We start from the raw sequence: 25,427 nt of genomic DNA, 5'->3' as shown, positions 1-25,427 counted from the left end.
GACCAATTCCCAGCTAAATCATCCCAGCCAGGGCTTTGTCAAGCCGGGCCTTAAAAACCTCCAAGGAAGGAGACTCCACCACCTCCCTAGGTAACGCATTCCAGTGTTTCACCACCCTCCTAGTGAAATAGTTTTTCCTGATATCCAACCTGGACCTCCCCCACTGCAACTTGAGACCATTGCTCCTTGTTCTGTCATCTGCCACCACTGAGAACAGCCGAGCTCCATCCTCTTTGGAACCCCCCTTCAGGTAGTTGAAGGCTGCTATCAAATCCCCCCTCATTCTTCTCTTCTGGAGACTAAACAATCCCAGTTCTCTCAGCCTCTCCTCATAAGTCATGTGCTCCAGACCCCTAATCATTTTTGTTGCCCTCCGCTGGACTCTTTCCAATTTTTCCACATCCTTCTTGTAGTGTGGGGCCCAAAACTGGACACAGTATTCCAGATGAGGCCTCACCAATGACGAATAAAGGGGAACGATCACGTTCCTCGATCTGCTGGCAATGCCCCTACTTATACAGCCCAAAATGCCGTTAGCCTTCTTGGCAACAAGAGCACACTGTTGACAACCTCTAAGGATGGAGATTCCACCCCCTCCCCAGGTAATCCATTCGAGTGCTTCACCATCCTCCTAGTAAGCCCCCTTCCTGCACCTCGCAACTCGCACCCATCCTGCTCTCCAACCTCCTGCCTTGAGCCCCCTGCTGCACCCCGCACCACTCCTGCACCCCAACCCCTTGCCCTGAACCCCCTGCCGCAGTCTACACCCCTCCTGCACCCCTGTCCTGAGCCCCCTCCTGCACTCCGCACCCCTCCTGCACTCCAACCTCCTTCCCTGAGCCCCCTCAAACCCCTCCTCTGCCCCAATCCCTTGCCCTGAGCCCGATCCTGCACACCACACCTCCCTCCGGCACCCCAACCCCCTGCCCTGAACCTGCATACAATTTCCCCACCCAGATGTGGCCCTCGGCCCAAAAAGTTTTCCCATCCCTGTAATAGAACATGTGATGAAGAATACAGTTTCCTTCAAATATATACTAGGAATGATTGCTCTCAAGAAATTTAAAACAGGTTTGGTGTAGATGTCATAAGATTGTCTACACACCCATGCTTTACTGCAATTACTGAGGATTTGTAAGGTATATCAGAACTCCATTCCCTATGGTGAATTTGCTGCTCTGCAGGAGGAGGGTGTTGTAAGACCTGAGCTTGAACTATTTCCTAGATAACTTACAGAAAGGTACAGACTAAGTCATCTTCTGATTTTTGTTCTTGTTGGCAAGATAGAAGGCATGAACATTCTTTTATCCTTTCAAGGGGCCAACAAAATGCTAATACATATATTTTATTCATAGTGGGAATTTTATTGGCAAGCAATTTTCCACCAATATTTTATTCAAGTACTCTTTTATTATAAAATCCATAGCTGCAATTGACTTTTCATGGATGACAATGACATCCATGACAATTTGATTAACATGACAATTTGATTTTTCATTCATTCATTTCATTCCCCCATACTTCATCCCACTACAGAAGTTACTGATTTTTTGATAATTTACTAAAGCAGGCAACCAAACAGAAAATGCTATCAAGTTGTTACTGTCTTCTTTTAAAGTGTTCAACCTCAGCAGGCTTTCTTCTCTTGTAGGAGATATTGAGATAGAGAGCTCTAATCTTCACATTTAGCTACCTAAATTGATTGCCAATCCCATATTTGGTTCTTAAAATTGGTTCTTACTGTGTTAAAAATGGACATGCCTTAATGGCTATTTGAATGTCCAAATGCAGAATTGGGCCATCTAAGTGAAGAGCTTAACTTTGCAAAACTGAGCCCAGAGTCTCTACATTATATGTAAGGCAGGGTCAAGAAGTTGATTGCAGGGCTTTTTGGACTGGGCAACATGAGAAAAATCCAGATTGAAAATTCAGTAAGCAATGCTACCCACTTGGTTTAATGGGTGGGAGACTTGATTGGATCCGCCTGGTACATGATAGCTTTAGATAGAATGAAAGGGGGAATGTATGCAGGGATAGGCCTCTCTTCCCCCTGCATGCTCCTTTGCCAGTTGGCCAGCCAGATAGAGAAGTGCCGATTGGCTCCTTCTTCCCATATTTCATTAATTTAAACCCTTACCCAGGGTTTCTCAAGCCTCTTGCTCCATTTTAGCAGAAAACACCCTTCATCCCTGTAGTTATATAGTATTGGAACTGTGGTGTTAAGATGCTGTGGGTCTGACCAATCACCTGGTTTTAGGGGTCAGAAAATATTTTTTCCCATAGGAGCCATATTGGCTGAGGCCTGATAGGAAGGCAAAAAATAAAAAACCTCACAGTCTCATAGAGACAGAGGTTAAATAGGAATAGTTAAATAGGACACTAAACTGGACACTAAACTGTGGTAGATATGCTGGAGGGTAGGGATAGGATACAGAGGGATCTAGACAAATTAGAGCAGGGGTAGGCAACCTATGGCACGGGTGTCAAAGGCAGCACGCGAGCTGATTTTCAGTGACACTCACACTGCCTGCGTCCTGGCTACCGGTCTGGGGGGCTCTGCATTTTAATTTAATTTTAAATGAAGTTTCTTAAACATTTTAAATCCCTTATTTACTTTACATACAACAATAGTTTAGTTATATATTATACACTTATAGAAAGAGACCTTCTAAAAACGTTAAAATGTATTACTGGCACTCGCAACCTTAAATTAGAGTGAATAAATGAAGACTCGGCACACCACTTCTGAAAGGTTGCCGACCCCTGAATTAGAGGATTGGGCCAAAAGAAATCTGATGAGGTTCAACAAGGACAAGTGCAGAGTCCTGCACTTAGGATGGAAGAATCCCATGCACTGCTACAGACTAGGGACCGAATAGCTAGGAAGCAGTTCTGCAGAAAAGGACCTAGGGGTTACAGTGGACGAGAAGCTGGATATGAGTCGACAGTGTGCCCTTGTTGCCAAGAAGGCTAACGGCATTTTGGGCTGTATAAGTAGGGGTATTGCCAGAAGATCGAGGGACGTGATCGTTCCCCTCTATTCAACATTGGTGAGGCCTCATCCAGAGTACTATGTCCAGTTTTGGACCCCACACTACAAGAAGGATGTGGAAAAATTGGAAAGAGGGCAACAAAAATGATTAGGGGGCTGGAGCATATGTCTTATGAGAAGAGGCTGAGGGAACTGGGATTGTTTAGTCTGCAGAAGAGAAGGATGAGGGGGGATTTGATAGCAGCTTTCAACTACCTGAAAGGGGGTTCCAAAGAGGATGGATCTAGACTGTTCTCAGTGGTAGCAGATGACAGAACAAGGAGTAATGGTCTCAAGTTGTAGTGGGGGAGGTTTAGGTTGGATATTAGGAAAAACTTTTTTCTAGGAGGGTGGTGAAGCACTGGAATGGGTTACCTAGGAAGGTGGTGGAATCTCCTTCCTTAAAGGTTTTTAAGGTCCTGCTTTGAGCAGGGGGTTGGACTAGATGACCTCCTGAGGTCCCTTCCAACCCTGATATTCTAGGATTCTAGGATTTAGAAATTTACTATTAAGAATTGTATGAATGCTTAGTTTGTCACAACTTGTGGTGGTGTCCACACTGGATAGAAAAGGGTCAGCATCGAGAAATAAAGATGTGATTTTGCTGATGGACCTATGGGAAAGGGAGAGATCTGAAGTCTTTGCAGACTAAGGTACTTCTTTTGTACCTTTGTCCCCTTCACTGGTGAGAGTAAGATAATTCAGCAAATGAGCTGAATCCTAGGAGTAGGCAGTGGGGAGTCTAGCCTGAATGATAGGCTATATGGCAGGAGCCCTATAAACCCTACAATAGACTCACTTAAATGCTTGCAATGGCAAAATGTGGGTAGATACAATTCGTCTCCGATGTTAAATTTAATAAAGTTGTGGCCTGCCACTTCAAATCCATCCCTGTGTCTGTCCTCATTCACTTCTGTGCCCGGATCAATAATCAGGATTAAAACTTGCTGGGTAACGACACTATCAACCTGGAATTATAGTGTAAATTTTTTCAAAAGCACCTAAATCTAAGGAGCCTATGTCCCATTTTCAAAAGGTACTTAGACACTTAGGAGTCAATGGGACTTGGGCTTCCAAGTGACTGTCCCTTTTGAAAATGGCACTTAGACTCCTAAATCAGTTGGGCATGTCTGAAAATTTTACCCATAGTTCAGTAACTCACCTTATGAATCCTAAGTCATTGAATAAAATAGTATGAACAACTGCACGTTTTTACTTTCACTTTAGAAACAAATAGCATCAGAAGCTGTGCATGTAAAAGAGGGAGCATAATAAACTGGCAGAATAAATGGTGAACTGAATGATCTGAAACTTAAACCTAGAACTAATCAATTAGAGATTCATTTATTTGTGAAGTTTTCAGTGACAAATGTTTATAATGATACTTTGAGGTTGAAATCACTTTCATTTGCATATTTCTGGGACATGGCACATCAGTTTATGTAGTAGAAAGGAGTCTGTTCTGATAAAGCAGATGCCAAGCCTGCCTCCAATGAGATTAACTATTTTGTGGTGTTCATCCATAGGTACTTTATTAATACAGACACTGTCGGTATCCCAGAGATAGAAATGATTCATCATTTTCCATATCAAATAAAACCTATCACTTACAGTTCTTAAAAAATACATGACTTTGTATAAATTCATCTATGGCAACTGCTCAGGTTAAAAAGGAATCTAATTTTGCAAATATATGTAGGCAGATCCATAAATTAGCAAAAATATTGTATATTTAAAAAGATAGCATGAAATCTGATTGTAATGTTAGGCTTGACATGAAAATAAAAAATAAACTTAATCACTAGATTAAAACTGTGGAAAATGAAAAAGTAACTATAAAAATGTATGTATGCCTCTCTACCTCCCAAAACCTAAATATGATCTGATTATCCTTTTCCTTGTACTAGTTTTACAGCAGTGTAACTCTTTTGACTGGAGTTATTCCCAGTTTACACTGGGGGAATGGAAAGTGAGACCCAAAAGTACAGAGACTTAAAATTATGTTGAATCAATTATTTAATTTTTATAATAAATTCTATTGCCTGAGTCATGATTCACTATTACTAGTGTAAATAATTTACAATAAAAGTGAAATCTCAGCCTGTCTGTGATATAGACATATATTTGGTTTTAAAGTGAGGGTTGTTTCTTGTAATGAACGACAGATGTGGTTTAAAAATAACTCTTTTCCTTATAAAAAGGGCAGGAAGGACGATGATTTGTGAGGCAAATATACTCTGATGGTTAAAGCATAGAACTGATAAATGAAAAATCTGCATGTCACTTCCACTTTTGCCACAAATTTTCTGCACATACTAGAGTAAGTCACTTAGGCCAGTTCTCCTCTGGAGAAATTTACTGAAATTTAAAAATAGAACCGCTGAGAGTCATGGTGTAGATAAGGCTGTGGTTACGGGAACCATTTTTATCACTGTTTTAGTTAAGTCTGCTTAAAATGAAAATGATGGTAAAAACAGTTCCAGTCACAGGAGCCTATCCTAATCTAAATTTCCCACAAGTTTTAACACAGGGGAACCTGTGTTAAATAAAGTTGGATTTTTTGGGGGGTAAATTTCCCCATTATAGACAAAGCCTAGGAGACTGATTCTGTGACATGATGAGCATACTCAACTCCCACCATAGGCAATAGGAGTTCTGGGCATTCAGCGCTTCTCAGGATTGCCCCTGCATCTCTCAGTGCCTCAACTTCCTTATTTGTAAAATGGGAATAATTATATTTGCCTTACCTCATAGAAGTGCAATTATAGCTTTCTGTTTAGCTTTATAGCTAGATAAGCTATGAAGTGCCTTCAATCTTCAGACTGAAGATACTATGTAAGTTCAAAATATGGTTGTTATAAAGGAATTTTTAAAATTCCTATTCTTTATTATGTTGGATATAACTTTGTCTTGTTATTACTGGTTACCTAAAACTACGCTGTTCCTTGTCAGGTTTGTCCATCCGAAGTGTTTGTTGGAAAGGAGACAGACTTTTAGCGGGGACACAGGACAGTGAAATATTTGAGGTGATAGTGAGAGAAAGAGATAAACCAATGCTGATAATGCAGGGTCATTGTGAAGGGGAGCTCTGGGCCCTGGCAGTCCATCCGAAGAAGCCTTTAGCTGTCACAGGCAGTGATGATCGATCCGTACGGTAAGGCTGGAGCTCATTTACTGCTATATATTCAATTAGTCATGTACTTTTAACAAGAACATTTTTTAACCAATATTCTTTTTGAAACGTTTGTCATTTCTTTAAAAATAGGTTTAGTGGTAAGTAAAGAATTGCAACAATTTCCCAAGAAATCGTAAAACCTTTAGCTTAATTAAGATAGTATTTTTTCTACTTATTTCCTTGCAGCCATACCTTTGAATCAGCCCTAGTGCACACATTCCGTAAATCATGTAAAATCCATCGGAAATTGCCTATAAAAATTTAGGCTTAAAGCATGCTGAATTTCATTTCTTCCTGTGGCTAAAATGGAAGGCATTACCCTAACATATTTAATCACTGATATTGTCACATTTTCCTCTTGTATTTATGATCATATTAAACAATTTGGCCCCTATTCCCCAAAATACTAGATGAGGTACAATTTCTCTTTAGTATACACCACAACTGGAAATTATTAGGGCTGTCAAGTGATTAAAAAAATTAATTGCGATTAATCACGCGATTAAAAAAATTAATTGCACTGTTAAACAGTAACAGAATACCATTTATTTAAATATTTTGGGGATGTTTTCTACATTTCAAATATGTTGATTTCAATTACAACACAGAATACAAAGTGTACAGTGCTCACTATATATTTATTTTTGATTACAAGTATTTGCACTGTAAAAAAACAACAGAAATAGTATTTTTCAATTCACCTAATACGAGTACTGTAATGCAATCTCTTTATCATGAAAGTTGAACTTACAAATGCAGAATTATGTACAAAAAATGCATTCAAAAATAAAACAATGTAAAATTTTAGAGCCTGCAAGTCCACTCAGTCCTACTTCTTGTTAAGCCAATTGCTCAGACAAACAAGTTTATTTACATTTATATCTTGGACGGGGAGTGAGTTACAGCGCTGGGGCGCCTCAGGCCTTGGCTGTAAAGCCGCCCCCAGTGCTGTAACTCACTCCCCGTGGCGTGGCGTGCTATCAGCGACTCTTTCCAGGTGACCATGCCTCCACGTGCCAAGCGAGCCCCTACCGCAAAGCCCGTGACGCAAACAGCTGCTTGGGTGCTCCCTCTGTGACCTGCTGATTCTACAAAGGCCTGATGCGCCCCCAGCACTGTAACTCACTACCCGCCCACACTGGCAAGGCATTTGCAGTGCTGTATCTCCGTGGTTACAGCACTGCATGTACTCCACAGCCCCAAGAGCAATAGCGTGTATTGCACTGCCACTGCAGTGCTGTGGCACCAGTGTGGCCGTCCAATCGCTGTGACTGGCCTCCAGAAGTATTCGGCAGTATCCCACAATGCCTGTTCTAGCCACTCTGGTCATCAGTTCAAACTCTACTGCCTGGCCTCAGGTAACCAACCATGTGACCCACCCTTTACATTCCCCGGGAATTTTAAAAATCCCCTTCTTGTTTGCTCAGCCCGGCATGGCGTGGAGTGCTATCAGCGAATGTTTCCAGGTGACCATGCCTCCATGCGCCAAGCGAGCCCCAGCATGGAGCAATAGCGAGTTGCTGGACCTCATCAGTGTTTGGGGGGAGGAAGCTGTACAGTCCCAGCTGCGCTTTGATACCTTCGGGAAGGTATCAAAGGATATGATGGAAAGGGGCCATGACTGGGATGCCCTGCAGTGCAGGATTAAAGTGAAGGAGCTGCGGAGTGCCTACCGCAAAGCCCGCGACGCAAATGGCCGCTCAGGTGCTCCCCCCGCGACCTGCCGATTCTACAAAGAGCTGGATGCGATACTTGGGGTTAACCCCACCTCCACTCCGAGCACCACCATAGACACTTCTGAGCCAGTGTGGGGGGAGAAGGAGGAGGAGGAAAACGGGAGTGAGGGTGTTGGGCCGGATGGAGACACCCCGGAATCCCTGGAGCCATGCAGCCAGGAGCTCTTCTCGAGCCAGGAGGAAGGTAGCCAGTCACAGCGGCCGGTACTTGGTGGAGGACAAACAGAAGAGCAGGTCCCTGGTGAGCGGGTTTTTTTCGGGAAGGAATTTTTTCAGTGCGGGCTCTTTGGGAGAGGAGGGTTAGGCATGCAGGCCTAGATGCGGAATAGTGCATTGATGTGGTTTATCACATCACGGTAATTGGCCTCGGTAATCTCCTCGAATGTCTCATCCAGAACGTGTGCAATGTGCTTGCGCAGGTTTATCGGGAGGGCCACCGTGGTCCTTGTCCCAGCCAGGCTAACATGTCCGCGCCACTGTGCCGCGAGGGGCGGGGACCATTGCTGCACACAGGCAAGCTGCATATGGGCCAGGGCAGAAGCCGCATTGCAGTAGAAGACCCTCCCTTGCTTCCCAGGTCACCCTCAGCAGCGAGATATCATCCAGGACAAACTCCTGTGGAAAATGTTGGGACAGTGTTCAGTGTAGGTGCCCCCTGAAGCTGTTGGCTCTCCCCAAGGCACAGAAATCCAGAGGACAGTGCAGCCCTGAAACAATCAGTCCCCCTTACTCACCATTTTGAGGGCTCCCGTGGGATATGTGTGTTCTGTTTCGGACAGGAAAATTATGCAATTGTGTAGACCCTGTGTATTTTCTACTCCTTAAGTGCAGGGGAAATCATTACTCTGTCTGGTATAAACAATGCTGCCTCTGATAAATGTTGCATTTTGCCTATACAGCTGCACCAACCTTGAGACCTCAGCCGTCCCTCTTATCACCTGCTCAGAGACTGCAAAGACTCAGGAAGAGACTGCGAAAAAGCAAAGAAGACATGCTGCAAGAAGTGATGCAGCAATCTATTAAAGAGAATGAAAAAGCACAGAACTGGAGGGAGAGAGAAAGCAGGATCCACCAGGAAAACGCAGCGCACTGGCAGCAAAGCACGGAGCACCGGCAGCAAAGCACGGATCAGCTCATAAGCATCCTGGAGTGCCAAGCAGACACTATCCAGGAGCTCGTAGCCATGCAGAAGGAGCAGTACCGCAAACGCCCCCCCCTACAGCCCTTGTCCCCAAACTCTTTCTGTTGTGCCCCACTGTCACCTCCAACCCACTTTCCCCAACTTCCGTGTTCTTCACACCACCAGCTGCTTCCAACACCAGTATCTTCACCACCCAGCCCTGAAAACCATGATGCTTACCCTCTGCACTCAACCCCCATCACCATGCAGTATAGCTATCCTGAAGTGCAGCACTCACTGCACAGCACACCAGACAGGACATACGCGAATCTCTGATTGTACCGTTCCCCACTCCACCCCCTTGTTTCTTTTCAATAAATACATTTTTTTTCTTTTCAATAAATGGATTTTTTGGCTTTGAAAACATTCTTTATTATTGCATAAAGTAAAGACTCCTTAGCCCAGGAAATAAACAGGCACTGCAAGTCTGCTTGTTTGCTTAGCAAACACTGATTCCTAAAGATTGGAACTACTGCACTTCACTCCCCTGCAGGGCACCAGATATCACTGCTGGTTTTCAGCCTCAAATTGCTCCCTCAAGGCATCTCTAATCCTTGCAGCCCCGTGCTGGGCCCCTGTAATAGCCCTGCTCTCTGGCTGTGTAAATTCAGCCTCCAGGTGTTGAACCTCGGAGGTCCATGCCTGAGTGAAGCTTTCACCCTTCCCTTCACAAATATTATGGAGGGCACAGCACGCGGATATAACGGCGGGGATGCTATTTTCGGCCAAGTCCAGCTTCCCATACAGAGATCACCAGCTGGTCTTTAAACGGCCAAAGGCACACTCCACAGTCATTTGGCACCGGCTCAGCCTGAAGTTGAACCATTCCTTGCTGCTGTCAAGGCTCCCTGTGTAGGGTTTCATGAGCCACAGCATCAACGGGTAAGCAGGATTTCCAAGGATCACAATGGGCATTTCAACTTCCCCTACCGTGATCTTCCGCTCTGGGAAAGAAGTCCCGGCCTGCATCTTCCTGAACAGCCAAGGGTTCCAAAAGATGCGTGCGTCATGCATCTTTCCGGGCCAGCCTGCGTTAATGTCAATGAAACGCCCACGGTGATCCACAAGCGCCTGGAGAACCATAGAGAAATACCCCTTCCGATTAACATACTCGGATCCTAGGTGGGGTGGTGCCAGAATAGGAATGTGCGTCCCATCTATCACCCCTCCACAATTAGGGAACCCCATTTGTGCAAAGCTATCCACTATGTCCTGCATGTTACCCAGAGTCACGGTTCTTCTGAGTAGGATGCGATTAATGGCCCTGCAAACTTGCATCAACACGATTCCAACGGTCGACTTTCCCACTCCAAACTGGTTTGCGACCAACTGTCTGGAGTTGCCAGCTTCCAGACTGCAATAGCCACCCGCTTCTCCACTGGCAGGGCAGCTCTCAATCTTGTGTCGTTGCGCTGCAGGCTGGGGGCGAGCTCCTCACACAGTCCCGTGAAAGTGGCTTTTCTCATCCGAAAGTTCTGCAGCCACTGCTCGTCATCCCAGACTTCCATGACGAAGTGATCTCACCATTCGGTGCTTGTTTCCCGAGCCCCAAAGTGGCATTCCACGGTGCTGAGCATGTCCGTGAATGCCACAAGCAATTTCATGCCGTACGCGTTACGCGGCTCGATAGCATCGTCGGACTCCTTGCTCTCACTGTCACTTTGGATCTTAAGGAATAGTTTGACTGCCAAACGTGACGTGCTGGCGGGATAAGTCAGCATACGCCTCAGCAGTTCGGGCTCCATTTCCCGCAGATAGATGGCGCTGCACAGAAACCGTTGAAAGATGGCTCCAAAGGTGGACGGAAACAAAGGGATTTCTGGGATGCGAAGCGATGCATCACGGGGCATTGGGACAGGACCCAGAATGCGCCGCACTCACGCCCCTTTCCCACAACCCACAGTGCCAGAATGGGAAGAGGTGCTCTGTGGGATAGCTGCCCATAATGTACCACTCCCAATGGCGCAGCAAATGCTGCAAATGTGGCCATGACAGTGCGCTGGGCAGTTGTCAGTGTGGACGGACTGCAGCGCTTTCCCTATTCAGCTGTACGAAGTCAGGTTTAACTCACAGCACTGTACATCTGCAAGTGTAGCCAAGGCCTACGACTAAGAGGAAGCCAGACCTTTTCAGAGGTGTTGCTTCCAGCTAGTCACATGATCTTTTCCAGTCACAAACTCCCTCTGACTAGGGGACTTCACCTGGGAGCTCCTTGGTCTTCTGAGACAGGAGTAAAACAAAGACAGAACAGGGTCCAAACTCGTTAAAAAGGGCCAGCTCACTCTGTGCCACACATGAATGTCAGTGAAGTGACAGTTATATTACACACTTGCTTTTAGTCTTATTTCACCTAGGCTTTGCCATGCTACTGCTAATTTGTGATGTGGCAGAAGCAAGATGGTATGATATAGTTGAAAAGCAGGTGTGAAACATGTCTTTCATTTTACTGAATGCCACAGAATGCTGCAAGTTCCTCATACAGTGTAGATAACTAACTTCCAATCTCTTTTAAGCCCTCAGATATAGTGTCTGTAAACCATTAAAGAACAACTTATCCTAGACTACATCTTACAGTGTCCTTTGTGCCAGTGGGTGCAACTCAGGCCATGGAACCTTCTCGTTGCAGTTGGAGCACTCACATACCCCTCCTGCCCTTCTCTTCTGCTTTCCTGGACATTCTGAGGGTGACTCTATAAGAGGAAGTGTTGCACTCTCTGATGCCTCAGTTTGTTCCAACTGCAGCAGCAGATAGACTTGAGCCTTTCCAGATCCTTCTTTCATGTAGATATTAGTGTCCCAGCCTAGTGCAATTTGTAGTGTTAGTTTGTTAAGGAAAAGTTTTATTCTTAGCATAGTTAACAGTAGTTAGTTCTTCAGCTTTGACTACTGGTTCCGTGATGGATCCAAAGGTGACGACACCTGGCTTTAAAATGTGTGTGTTTTGTCTGTAGTCTTTTTGATCAAGACAGGGCCATATTTGATGCTTGGAGTGTCTCAGTGGGGGCCACTCTCCTTTGAGGTACTCTATTGGCAGCTCCTTTACCAGAGAGCACCTAAGGAGTGCCATAACAGGCAGAAAGTCCTAATGCTCCAAGAGGCTCTGGCTGTGACGCCTGTCAGATCTGATACCTCAAAGAGATCTGAACACAAGATGCAAGTTCCAAGACTGTTGTACAGTTGGTTCCTAAATAACTGGATTCAACCTTAAAACATTCAGAGACACTGTCAGTGCCAGCCTGTGAGATAACAACCAAACTGCAGTAAAAACCATCAGAACTGCCTAAACTGATTCCTAAAAAGATTGCACAAGACAAGTAGTTTCCTGTTAGCAGAGCCAAGTTACGTTCAGAAGACTTCTCAGATCTGGATCCAAGAACACTGAATTCTAAACCAAAGATGAGGAGTTTGGATCAGGGTGAATCCTTCCCTAAAGTTCATCCTCCAGTTCCAAGGATTGCATCAGATCCAAAGAGAGTTCTGGAACTAGCGGTGATGTCTCCATTGCCAATTCTCAGTTTCCACTGTTGTTGTGATATTATGAATGCATTGCATAGATCCACAGTTGGGTCATTTATGAGATCTGAAAAGACATTGCCTAAAGGGGATAAAAAGAATATTCCTGTGAGTCACACTTCTCAGAACTCTACATCTGAGAAACTGAAGCAGTTGGATGAGCTGTCTCAGTTTTCCATGGACCCTTCCTCACTGCCCCCATTTTTGGGCTCCTTCTGTAAAGTTTTTTCACCCTTCACCATTTTCCACATATCAGTTCCTGTAGTTTCACCAATAGTGTCTGTTTGCAAATGTTCTGACAGGGCTATTATTCAACTCAGCAGCTCCATTGGTAACAAACATCTTGGATGCCTCCAACAAAGGGTGGAGAGCACACCTCAACAAATTAGCAGTTTGAGGTCATTGGAGCTCTTAAGAAAAGAGATTACCTATAAACATCCTAGAATTGAGTGATCTGTTTGGCTCTCAAATCTTTTCTACCTCACATCCAGAAAAATGTAGTGGAAGTTATCACAGACTGTATGCCAGCAGTATATTACATGAACAAACAGAGAGGGGCTCATTGTTCTCAGCCTACCCAAGAAGCAGTCAAATTGGTGTTTCCAGCACAGTAGTTTATCTCACAGCTGTGTATCTAGCAGGAGCCTAACTGAGCAGAGATGTAACAGGATTGCATGATCATTGTTAAAGAAATTGATGATAGATGATATCTTCAACCTGCGAGGGTTCCAGGACATAGATCTTTTTGCTACTAGAAAGAATTTGAAGTGTCACCACTTTTGCTCAAAAGCAGGGAGAGAGTCTGTCTGTATCAGATGCTTTCTCCTAAACTAGGGGAAGGATCAGTTCTATGTTTCCCCCCACTTTCCTCTCATTCAGAGAGTGATAAAGAAGATAAGGCAAGGTAGTAACAGGATAATTCTAGTCGCCCCCCGCCGCCCCCAGACAAGAATAGTTCGTGGATCTTCTTCAACTCTCCAAGGGAATGTACAGACTTCAAAAGACAAAATGAAGGTTATTTATCTATAACAGAGTTCTTTTAGATGGATTCTGCCTATTCACTCTCCCTGCCCACTTTGCCCTTCTCCTCAGAATCCCAATGGAATCTTGAGTCTGAGGAAATCATGATGGAACTTGTTGGCCGAGGGTGCCAAGTGCCCTTTTATATCCTCATCCTCAGAATGTTCAGCAATGGCGGTTGGGGAGGGGTGAGTGCTCCAACAGGCACTCCTATAAGAAGGTTCCACTGTCTGAGCTGCACTGGCTGGCGCATCCCATGAATCCATCTACAAATAAGTAACTTTCATTTCTCCTTCATTTCTCCATTTCCATAAACTTATGCCAATTTATTCATCCATATATATTTCAGGCTTTGTTTTTTTCCCCCTTAGGTGCTTTTTTTTCTTGTAATTTTAGAATCTGAGAAAACTGGATACAGTGGCTCTCTAAATAAATTTGTCACCAGCTACCATAATTTTTTCTAGGAAACCAACATCATTCTAAGAGTGTCCCAAAGCTCCATAACAGTTCTGAGTCTCCAATGCAATATTTCAGTCATACACCAGTTTTAACTCAATTAATTTCATTGAAGTTTAGGAGGAAATTTTCCCAGAGGCAGGTTATCCCATAGCCTGCAGGATTTCTTCCACCTCCTCTGTGGCATTTGGTACTGGCCGCTGTTAGTGACAGGATACTGGACTAGACTAACCACTATTCCAGTATGGCAGTTTCTATGTTCCTATGAACATAAAACAGTTACTGAGTGACAGTGTATGTATTGGTTCTTTAACATTAACAGATATCAGTATTTGTGGGAGAAAATATGCACCTAGCCAAGAGCCTACTAGTTTAACATTGGAGGAGATTTTTTTTATGACCTAATTATCAAAATAAGATTTCTATCTCAACAGACCTTCATTTAACATGAGCATGTGTGGTAACCATAAAATTCAACTTAATGTAATAGTGCATTATGGTAAAAACACCACCTTGTACCAAACTATGACTACTTCATGAATTTATTAACTATAACATTGGAGGGGTACAGATATAAGTGGAATATGGGAGCATTCTATGAAATCCCAGTTACACATTCTAGCCACAAAAATTACTTCATGTGTGCAGTCAATGTAAGCATACTTACTGTGGATCAATTTGTAGAAGCTGGCATTTCATTTCTGCAGTTGATAGTATTGAAAGTCTGTAATCTTAAGTATTGTGCTTTGGTTCTCAATTTTTTGTGTAGATTATGGAGCCTTGCTGATCATGCCTTGATTGCTCGCTGTAATATGGAAGAAGCTGTGCGCAGTGTATCTTTCAGTCCTGATGGATCTCAACTAGCTCTTGGAATGAAAGATGGCTCCTTCATTGTTCTCAGAGTAAGGTAGGATAGTGAATTGTATTTCAGCACTGATGACTCTTCTAGTAACTCAAGGCCAAATCCTAAAGTCCTTTATTAATATTTTTTAAATCAGTGGGTATATTTTTTGAAAAAAAAAATTGAATAAAAAATTATCAAAGCCTCTAGGTATTTCTCCTCAGTTGACTTTAGAGGTGACTACTTTTAAATAATGTATATTACATCCAAGCTTTAATGTATAATTTTATTTAAATTTAAAGTTAACATAAAATGTCTCTCATGACATCACTAATAATGTTGTCTAAGTTTAAGCTTTCAGACTTAGCATTTTCAAGTGAAAAGCATCTGTCTTGTGGCTTAGTAGCTCTGAAATTAAATACATCTTTTGGGGAACAGAAACCATGTTAATGACATACTAATAGATGCTAGGTTTGAGAAGAACCTCTTTAATCACCAAGTCAATTTCCTGCACGAATATAGGAAAGATTGCTATCTGTAATAGTTTCATTAGTGTTGTCTGCAGGAAAGTTTGCAAACATTTGCATGTTAAGTGAAAATCAAACTTCCCATGTAATAGGACAGCCCCTTTTAACTCTTTAGAATGAATTTTTGTCTATTTCAAAAGCCATATCACAAGGTATTTTTTGTTGGAATAATGGAATGGAAGAAGTGCAACAGCAAGTGAAATATTTAGGTAGGAAGAAAAACCTATAAACAGTGGGAGATCTGTGAAAGTTGCTGTAATGCACTTTTACCATACTGGGACAGATTTTAAAATGTGTACCCACATTTCACCAGCAGAACAGATATATAAATGAAGTTCTCATTTGTGAGCAAAACTCAAGTGACTGTGCATGAGAACAGATAACTAAATATGTAACTACTGCACATGCACATGCTGCTCTGTAAGTTCCATAGGTATGCATACATATTTTGTGGCTGCAATGAAGGCATATGTATATGAAAAATTGGCCTATTATTTTTTCCCATAAAATAATCCCATATTTTATATAACTCATTATCCAAATGTTTCCAGACTTGATTCTCCACTGCCTTGCAGCTTGTGTAAAGTTGTGAACCACTGTGCTAAGTGAGAGTAAAATGCTACTATCCTCTTTTGATTGTGTTTTACCCTTAATTGCAGAGATGCAAATGGCTATTGTGACAGACCCAGACAGTGGGGTACAAGAGTCTGGTAGAAGGCAAATATACTGGCCACTGGATGAACAATTTTCTGTTCCCTGAGTGGCCAGAGCAGGGGCTGCCCTAGAGCAATCAGGACACCTGGTTTAAAAAGGACCTCCCATCAGATAATAGGGGTGTGTGCAAGGAACAGGGAGGGAGAAGACGTGCTGCTGGAGGAGTGAAGAGTTCAAGCGTGATCAGGCTTCAGGAGGAAGATCCTGCAGTGAGGATAAAGAAGGTGCTGGGGAAGGCCATGGGGAAGTAGCCCAGGGAGTTGTAGCTGTCACGCAGCTGATACAGGGAACATTGTAGACAGCTTCTATCCACAGGGCCCTGGGCTGGAACCCGGTGTAGAGGGTGGGCCCAGGTTCCCCCATCCCCCCAGCTCCTGATCGGACACAAGAAGAGTTGACCTGATCTGTGAGAAACACCAGAAGGGAAGGTCTAAATTGGAAAGGGATCTGGCCTGTCCCTGACCCACCAGGTGGGACACAGAGACTGTGGGGATTGTTCTCCATTTCCCCCATGCTGGCCAGTGATGAGGTTAGCTGAGTGGATGGCAGGTTTGAGCCACTAGCAAAAGTAGCCAAGCTGAGGGCTGCCGTGAATCTCTGAGGTGAGCAAATCCGCCTATAAGACAGGACCCACCAAGGCAGAGGAGGAACTTTGTCTCACTATACAAGGTGCAGAAGCAATCCACAATCAGAACCTCCATTTTTCTGCTTCATGTTATGTGAAATAGAAAAAATTACCCATTCATTTCTATGGAAAGCCAAAGCAATATAACATGTCCATCTTACTGAGCTCTCTTTACTCCAGGAAGACTTTCATTTATGTCAACAAAGGTTTTGCATGAGTAAAAGATTCTGAATAGGGCCCTAATAAATCATTTATTATTGAGGTTGGTGGATAAAAGAATTAAAAATGAGTACATAATAGAAGTAAAATGCATGATATTGTTATGCAGTCAAGGCTTTTTAATAGGAAGAAAGGAACACTTCTTTGGATACTTGAAGTACACATCCCAAATACATAAGTACAAAGGTATTCCTCACCCAGTGAAGATTTGCAAAAGGTGTGCACTAAGAGGGTATTAATAATCTTACGGCTGGGAGAGCATAAACAGTGAAGAAAACCCAGGGAGATCTGTCAGCTATTCTCTAACACAAAAATGACTTTTAAACTTCTAAATTTGTTCAGCTGTATAGTCATACAATTTTTATTTAAGTCATTAAAAGTACTGCCACATAATAGTACTAGCACAGACTTTTACAAAGCTTAATTTTTAAATAATGTAGTAATATTACATTAAAACTCCTTTTAAAAGATCAGTTTCATTCTCTGGCAATTAATCTCGTCTCTGGCTCACGGTAATCTTGTTTTTGATGATTTGGCTGGCATTTAACATTATTCATGATTCTGATGTTAGATACTGGTAATAACAAATCCTGGATCCATTATTCTAGTCTTAAAAAAATGACAATGTTTGTGTGGGAAACCCTAAGTGTAAGTGTTTCTCCATCTATTCCTGTTCCAAGATTTCTTGGAAGACGAGCAATTCTGCAAACCCTGAACGCAGGAAACTATGGGTTCTGGCAATATATTTTTCTTTTTTTTTTAGGGTCAAATTCTGATCCAAATGGACTCTGTGGCATGGAGCTCTCAGAATCTCAGTGATTTGGGCCCTGTGGCCATAAACAGGAAATCTAGAGGGTGGCATTTCCTGTTGTGGAGTGGTTAAGTGCTGTAGTCACTACTAAACTATTGCATTGAGTTGGTAGAACATATTTTGTCAAAACACTTTTTCAAGAAAAAATGGTTCTTTGAGATGTGTTGCACATGTCCATTCCGCTGCAGGTGTGTGCAAGCCCACTTGTCAGAGATTTTTCCCTTGGTGGTACCATGCAAAAGTATAAAGGGCAGAGCTGCCTCTGACCTCCCCCCCCCCCCCCCGCAGCAGTTCCTTCTTACCACCTGTGACAGTTGTAGGAATGTGTGGTCTTGCTATTGCAAAATTTCCCCTCATATTTGTATGTAGTTGGTACTTGTTTTTTAGTTTAGACTGTTTGGTAGATATAGAAATATTGTTTTTTAAAGTGTTTTTAAAGCTTCAATTCCCACTGCTGAGTCCCAGAGGTAGGGCATGGCAAGGTCCACGGGTTTCAAGCCCTGCCTTTCCTGCAAGAAACCAATGCCTGTGAGTGCACTCAGGATATCATGGGGAGACTTACATCAGGATCAGTTTCAAATTTGCAGGGACTTTAACCCAAAAACCAAGAAAAACAGGGAGGCCAGACTCAAGTTTCTTCTGATGGAGGCAGCCCTGCATCAACCCTTAGAGCCTTCGGAGTGGGTACTGAGTGCATCTGCATCCATCAGAAGTGTTCCCTCTGTTTTGATTGAGCTTTGGAGCCTATTGCCCTCCCTAGTAGTGTGGGAGAGACACCAGAAGAAGGCATTTAAGGGCCCAGTCTCTGGGAGATTGAGGTCCCCAGCACCTAAGTCCAGCAGGCACATGGACAAGCACAACAGAGTGCACTCAAGGCCAAGGCACTTTCCAAGGCAGTCATCTGCTCAGCAGTGACTGTCAACTCTGGCACCGGCACCATTGAGATTGGCTCCCAAAGTGGCTCCATTTAGTTCAATAGTACTGTTCCGGTACCGTCTACTCTGGCTTATGTGACAGCATGGGATCTGGTGATTCTCAATGTGCCGGCTTTGCCAGCGATCCAATAATCTTCTTGCCCAGTACCAGTGCCCACTGTAACTTTATTGACTTTGTCCCAGCATGCGATACTGTGGGTGCCTCTAGTACTCCGTGTATGTCTTCATGTGGTACTTTCAAGAAGGAAGCCAGCCATGATCTCACTGATAGCACCATCTCCAGGTTCCCAACCTTGATCTTGGGCAATGATTGGAATAGCCCCTACTTGGTTAGAGGAGGCTGGTTCATTTTCAAACTCCGAGTTTGGCTCCCGTGTGTCGCAGCCAGACCATGAACCATTCCCCTTCCACAGCCTACCATCCTTGGTATTCCTTTGAGGCTCCATCTTGGCCATCAACCAGAGACCATTGACTGGGAAGTAGTTGGGCTCTGAGACCTTACCAATAGACATTTTGGACCCCTTAGGTTTTTTTTTCCTTCCTCCAGGTCGTCTCCACACCCTTCCTACTCTGCTTCATCAAGTAGGCACCAAGATTTACCACACCAGGTGCAGAGGGAGGCCACTCTATGCTGGCCATTGTGTTAGACCTGAAGGCCAATGATAGTATGCACTTGCCTCAAACTTCTGGGGCAATTGGCCTCATACACTTATGTAGTTTAATTTGCCGGGCTCTGTCTCTGGAAGCTGCAAAGGTGGCTGGCATCGGTGTAATTTACAATTTGTCTTCCCCTAGACATGGTGGTTTAGGAGCTCACTCAAATCTTGGCCTCTCTAGACTGGTGGAGAGACCCTTCAAGGTGTGTGTGTATAGAAGGGTTCTGTTTGCTCTTCCTTAACCATCTTTGACCATAGCTATGGACACATCTGCCCTAGGTTGAGGGGCTCACTTGTGGTCCCTGAAACTCAAAGTTTATGATCCGCTCAGGATTTAACCCTACATATAAAATGTCAGTGAACTAAGGACCATCTGGCTAGCATATCAAGCCTTCCTTCCCCATAACAAGGGAAGAAATCTTCTCATACTTGCAGACAATACAGCTACCGTGTTCTATGAGAACAGACAAAGAGGGGCATGGTCAACTTGCCAGGATGCAATGTGGCTGTGGTACTTTCGTATTGCTAACTCAATCCATCTCAAAGCCTCTCACCCTTCCAGGTGTTCAAAACAATCTTGCAGATGGATTAAGCAGATCTTTTACCAGTAACCATGGTCTCTCCTACCAGACACAGCCAGATACATTTTCCAACTGTGGGAGACTCCCCATATAGACCTGTTTTAACAAAAGTCAACAGGAAGTGTCGTCAGTTTTGTTCTTGAGCAGGTCACAGCCCACAGTCTCTGATGGATGCTTTCCTGTTGCCTTGGACAGACAGGCTCCCATATGCATTTCCCCCAGTTTCACTTCTATCCAGAATGTTGTTGAAAATCAGGCAGAACCATGCTCGAGTCATACTCATAGATCCAGTATGATCTCAGCAACATTGGTTTTCTAATAAGCTGACCCTTTTATATGGAGCCTTATTGCCACTACCAACTGGACTCAGACGTGATCTCTCAGGACCATGGTCACCTCCTCCACACTAACCTGCAGGCCCTCCATCTGATAGTCTAGCTGCTCCATGGCTAACAGGAGGAGGTTTGTTCAAAGGGGATTCAAGATGTACTTGTAAATAGTAAAAAGCCTTCTCCTGGGTTTATTTACCTGGCAAAGTGTAAGAGATCCTCCATTTGCTCCCAGCAAAAAGGCATTCACTCTGTCTGGGCTCTGCTCCACCGTGAGTTGGACTATTTGTTACACTTGAAACAACAAGGTCTTGCCATTAGTTCCATCAAGGTCTATCTAGCAGCTAAAACAACGAGGAGTCCTTGTGGCACCTGTCACTTATTGATAATTGTTCATTTTTCTCCAATCCTTTGACAGTTAGCTTCGTGCAGGGTTTATATGCTCAAGTACAGGATCCTATTCCCCCTTAAGACTTAAACCTGGCATTAGAAAAGCTAATGGGTCCTCCTTTTGAATCATTGGCTAGCTATTTATTGCTCCATCTCTCTATAAAGATAGACTTTTTTGATGCAATCACCTCAGCAAGGAGAGCGAGTGAATTACAAGTAATAGTTTCTGGACCTCCATATACAATCTTCTACAAAAACAAACCCTCATTTGAAATTTCTCACCAAGGTGGACCTCACTTCCACATTAATCAGGCAATATATTTACCAACTTTTCCCCCCTAAGCCTCATAATCATAGGGATGAGGAGACGCTCCACACATTAGACATTAGAGGAGTGTTAGCATTTTACCTGGACAGGACTAAACCATTTAGGCCATTTTCTCAAATTGTTCCTGGCAATTACAGACAGAATGAAGGGCCTTCTTCTTGTATTCATTTGTGCTGTGACTTGGCTGATGTTCTGCCACTGAATAGAATGCTAGCACGTTCAACCAGATCTCATGCAGCTTTTCTGGGCCAGCTGCCTAGTCTGGACATTTGCAAAGCAGCAACTTGGTCATCAGTTCATACCTTTGCTTCACTTTATGCCATCTCTCAGCAGTCTAGAAATGATGCCAGGTTTGGACATGTGGTCCTTCAATCATTATTCAGATAGATTCTGATTCTACCTCCTGATCAAACTACTTGTGAGTCACCTAAAGTGGAATGGACATGTGCAATCACTTGGAGAAGAAAGCAGTTCCTAACATGTCCTGTAACTGATGTCCTTTGAGATGTGTTGCACTTGTCCATTCCATGACCGATCCTCCTTCTTCTCTCTGTCTGAATCTTCTAGAAGGAAGGACCTGAGGAGGGTTGGGGGAAGCTCTGCCTTTGTAGCTTCGAATGGTGGCATGAGGCAGCAGAAAATGGACATACTGCTCTGATGGTTATTGCTGAGAGAAAAACCCCCAACAACTGTGCACTGGGTATGCACACACCTGAAGTGGAATGAAAATGTGCAACACATCTCAAAGAACAACAGTTACAGGACAGGTTCATAACCAATTTCTTTATGACAAAATGGAAATATTCAAACAAATAATGTGTTTTCTTTGACAATTTTGGAGTGTTTGTTTGAAAAACCAAAACCCGACATTTTTTCAGATTTTGGGTTTTCAAGTAATACCCAAAACATTTTGATGAAACATTTCAATGAAAAGAAATTGTTTTCTTGTGGAGGAAAAAAAATCATTCCTTGACCAGCTTCACCACTAATACCACCAAATCCCACAGTCTATTCCTACTCTTAATGTTGTTTATTCTCCTCTCTGAATTCTGTGATAGATCTGCAACAAGAAAAGTCTCATTAAAGTTTATTCAAATTTATAAACTTTGAGGCCACGTAGCAGTAATGAAGCAAACTAAAAACTACATTATTTTAAAAATGTTAAAAGTTCCATGAGGTAACACAAGCAGCTTCATCTCCAAAAATCTTCCTTAGAGCCCCAGTCTATAATATAACCAGTATAATGCTGACTGGCTTTGATACTAAGTAGTCTCTTGTACAGAAAAAACCTAACTTATACTACTATAATGGCAAACAGTGGGCTACTGAGTTACATTACATCCCCAAATATACTTTACATAACTTAGAGTAACAGTTCATATTTTGACTTCATAATTTTCTTTCTAATGAAAAACATTTACAAAGAGGTATAGTCATTTCTCTTTCTAAACTAGAAAAAAACAAGATGAAAGCAGTTAATTGGCCATGAGGAGTATAACAAAGAGAATCATAAATGTTTATAAATGTCAAGTCAAAATGGTAAAGTCACTTTCCTAGACATAAACCTGTTTGTTTTGCTTTAAAACTTGTGAGTATAGACAGTAAGAGCAACAGAGACTTTTCAGAATGGAGGATTCTGACTTCTGAAGTCCGATTTTGCTTTTAGAAAGTGTTTAGTATGTCTGTCTTAATTTAAATATTTTTGTGTTTCATACTTACAAGTCCATAATCTATATTCTTGCTCTTGGTTCTTTCAGAGATATGACAGAGGTAGTTCATATTAAAGACCGAAAGGAAGTGATTCATGAAATGAAATTTTCACCAGATGGCTCTTATCTTGCTGTGGGTTCTAATGATGGCCTTGTGGATATCTATGCAGTTGCTCAACGATACAAGAAGATAGGAGAATGCAACAAGTCTTCTAGTTTTATTACTCATATTGACTGGTCTGTGGATAGCAAATTCTTGCAAAGCAATGATGGTGCAGGAGAGCGACTGTTCTACAAAATGCCATGTAAGTTCAGAGAAGTTAGATTTATGAACAAATAAGCTAGTTTTATGGTTTCTAAGAGGACAATACAATATGTGTATTCAAATTTTACATCTCAAAGCAGAAATACTTGTTTATTATTTACCTAAATATCTATTGTTTACTTATAAAATCAGATATATTTACAATTCATATTAATCTGGGGGGAGGGATAGCTCAGTGGTTTGAGCATTGGCCTGCTAACCCCAGGGTTGTGAGTTCAATCCTTGAGGGGGCCACTTAGGGATCTGGGGCAAAATTAGTACTTGGTCCTGCTAGTGAAGGCAGGGGGCTGGACTCAATGACCTTTCAAGGTCCCTTCCAGTTCTAGGAGATCAGATATCTCCATTAATTTTTTAGTAAAAGAAATATCTCTCCACATCAGTATTCATCTAATTGCACATTTCCCATAGTATTAGTTATATTATATACTGACCCACTAAAGAAATAAATTCTAAATCATCATTAATTTCTGAAACAGCCACCCTTTGTTATACACTGGTTTCATTCCTTTCATATAATGCATAATTCTGGAATTGGTGGTTAAACTAATTATTAAGAATGTTTGGGTAAATGTCAAATGTATCCTTGAAATATAAACGTTTTCAAAATTCCACAATAATTATTGGCACTCCAAAATGACACTGTTAAGCTTTGACAGGGCCACTGAAAATCATGAACACAGATCATGCCAGAAAATCCTCAGCAGAAGACTGGAAATGTATGGGTAACAGCAGTTTGAAGAGCAGTACAGCCTAAAGTGTAGTAACGAGTTTAGTATTAGAAAGAGGGCATGAGGGTAGAGTTCATTCTACCCAAGAGAGTAGCTAATTCACTTTAAACCTAAACTTGTCCACTCTTCCAATATTGATCTTATGTAGAACAAAAACTGCTAATCATAAGAGCTGGTCAGAAAATGGAGTCCCATGCCCCACCATGCCCAGGCATCCATGGTCTAGGATCCTGGCTGTGCATCACAGAGCTGGAAGTCATGAGAACTCAGTCTTGAGACAGAGCTCTCAGGATATCCAGGCTCCAGGGCACAGCATTGGGAACCTGCAGGTTCTTGGATGGAACCCCACACCACCAGAGAGAACCCCACAGCACGGAGCCTGGAAGCCATGACAACCCTGGCTCAAGCTGGGGCTTTCAGGATTTATGGGCTTTCTGCTGTGGAGCTGGGATTCTGGAAGACCTGGCCCTGGGGCAGTCTGCATGATATGGCTACCCTGGATACGCATACCCTGGTAGCCCAGGCAGCTGCTGACCAAAATTGACATTCTTGTCCATTTCATTGCTGCTTGTTTCTCCCAAACTGCAAATCCTGAGTTTTGGCCAGATCTACTGATCATGACGAACTATGTAATGGTTTTGTGACATTAACAACATAAAGATTATGATGAGACTACTAAACTCATTTTCACTTATGACCTTGGCCAGGATTTGAATCCAGGTCACCAAAAGTGAAAAGCTAATATATTAGCCTGCACCAAAATTTAGAATTTTAAAGGTTCTTTATATTATTTATACATTTGAAAGGACAAACACGTAATAAGTTCTTTGGGGCTTGATCATATATGTTTGTACAGCACCTAGCACAACAGGATCACAATCCTGTATGGACCCTCTGAGTGCTACCATTAGTAAAAATCATTAATTTTGTTTAAAGCTTAATAAGTAAGTACCTAGATTAAAACTGCCTTTCAGATTTAGAAAAATATGACAAATAACAGGGAAAGATTTTGTTTTGGTTTAAAACATGTCTTTATCAAAATGAGTGTAAAAACTAGTTTAAAATGATTACCTAAATCTCTCATGTTAAACTTTATTTAATTGTCATCACTGTGTTAACTTTAAAATGAACAAATCTTAAAAAAAATCAGTTTATGACCAGCATTCCTCTGTTTCTCAAAGTTTGCATCACTTGAGGTTTCCATATCTGCATGTAATATACATATGTCCTGGGGAATAACAATTTGAAGGTTTTTTTGCTAATATTAAATAATGAGTAGCACAGAGGAAAAAATGTTTACTTCAATAAATTGTGGCACATTAAAGGCTAAATTAAGCATATCCAGCACATAGATAACACTGCTCTACAGCCAAAATGCTTCTGAAATAAATGTAGTCAAACTTTACTAATTCTGGGTCACTGAGAACGAAAATGATGCTTAAAATTGTTGATTGGCTCTAGTTTTCAAGATATGCTATTGGGTCAGTATATAGGACCCTTGACTTGGGAATGGCGGAGGATAAGTGAGTTATAAAGGGAAGGGATCTCAATTTAAACCAGAAATGACTAAAATACATCTTTGACTGGATATATGAATA

At 42.5% G+C, this 25,427-nt stretch overlaps 1 protein-coding gene across 1 annotated transcript in view; it reads left to right on the top strand.

Annotated features, from left to right (window-relative positions):
* Window positions 1-25,427, top strand: part of EML6 (EMAP like 6) — a 352,965-nt gene that overhangs the window by 173,548 nt on the left and 153,990 nt on the right. The window contains exons 7-9 of the mRNA XM_034764322.1: window positions 5,984-6,185; window positions 14,881-15,018; window positions 22,825-23,081. Of these exons, the coding sequence (XP_034620213.1) occupies window positions 5,984-6,185; window positions 14,881-15,018; window positions 22,825-23,081 (597 nt within the window). The remainder of the gene's footprint in view (window positions 1-5,983; window positions 6,186-14,880; window positions 15,019-22,824; window positions 23,082-25,427) is intronic.

Source organism: Trachemys scripta, chromosome 3, assembly GCF_013100865.1.
Source record: "Trachemys scripta elegans isolate TJP31775 chromosome 3, CAS_Tse_1.0, whole genome shotgun sequence".
NCBI lineage: Eukaryota > Metazoa > Chordata > Testudines > Emydidae > Trachemys > Trachemys scripta.
Note: the sequence above shows the minus strand (reverse complement) of the source record. Positions and strands in the feature narration are given on the sequence as shown.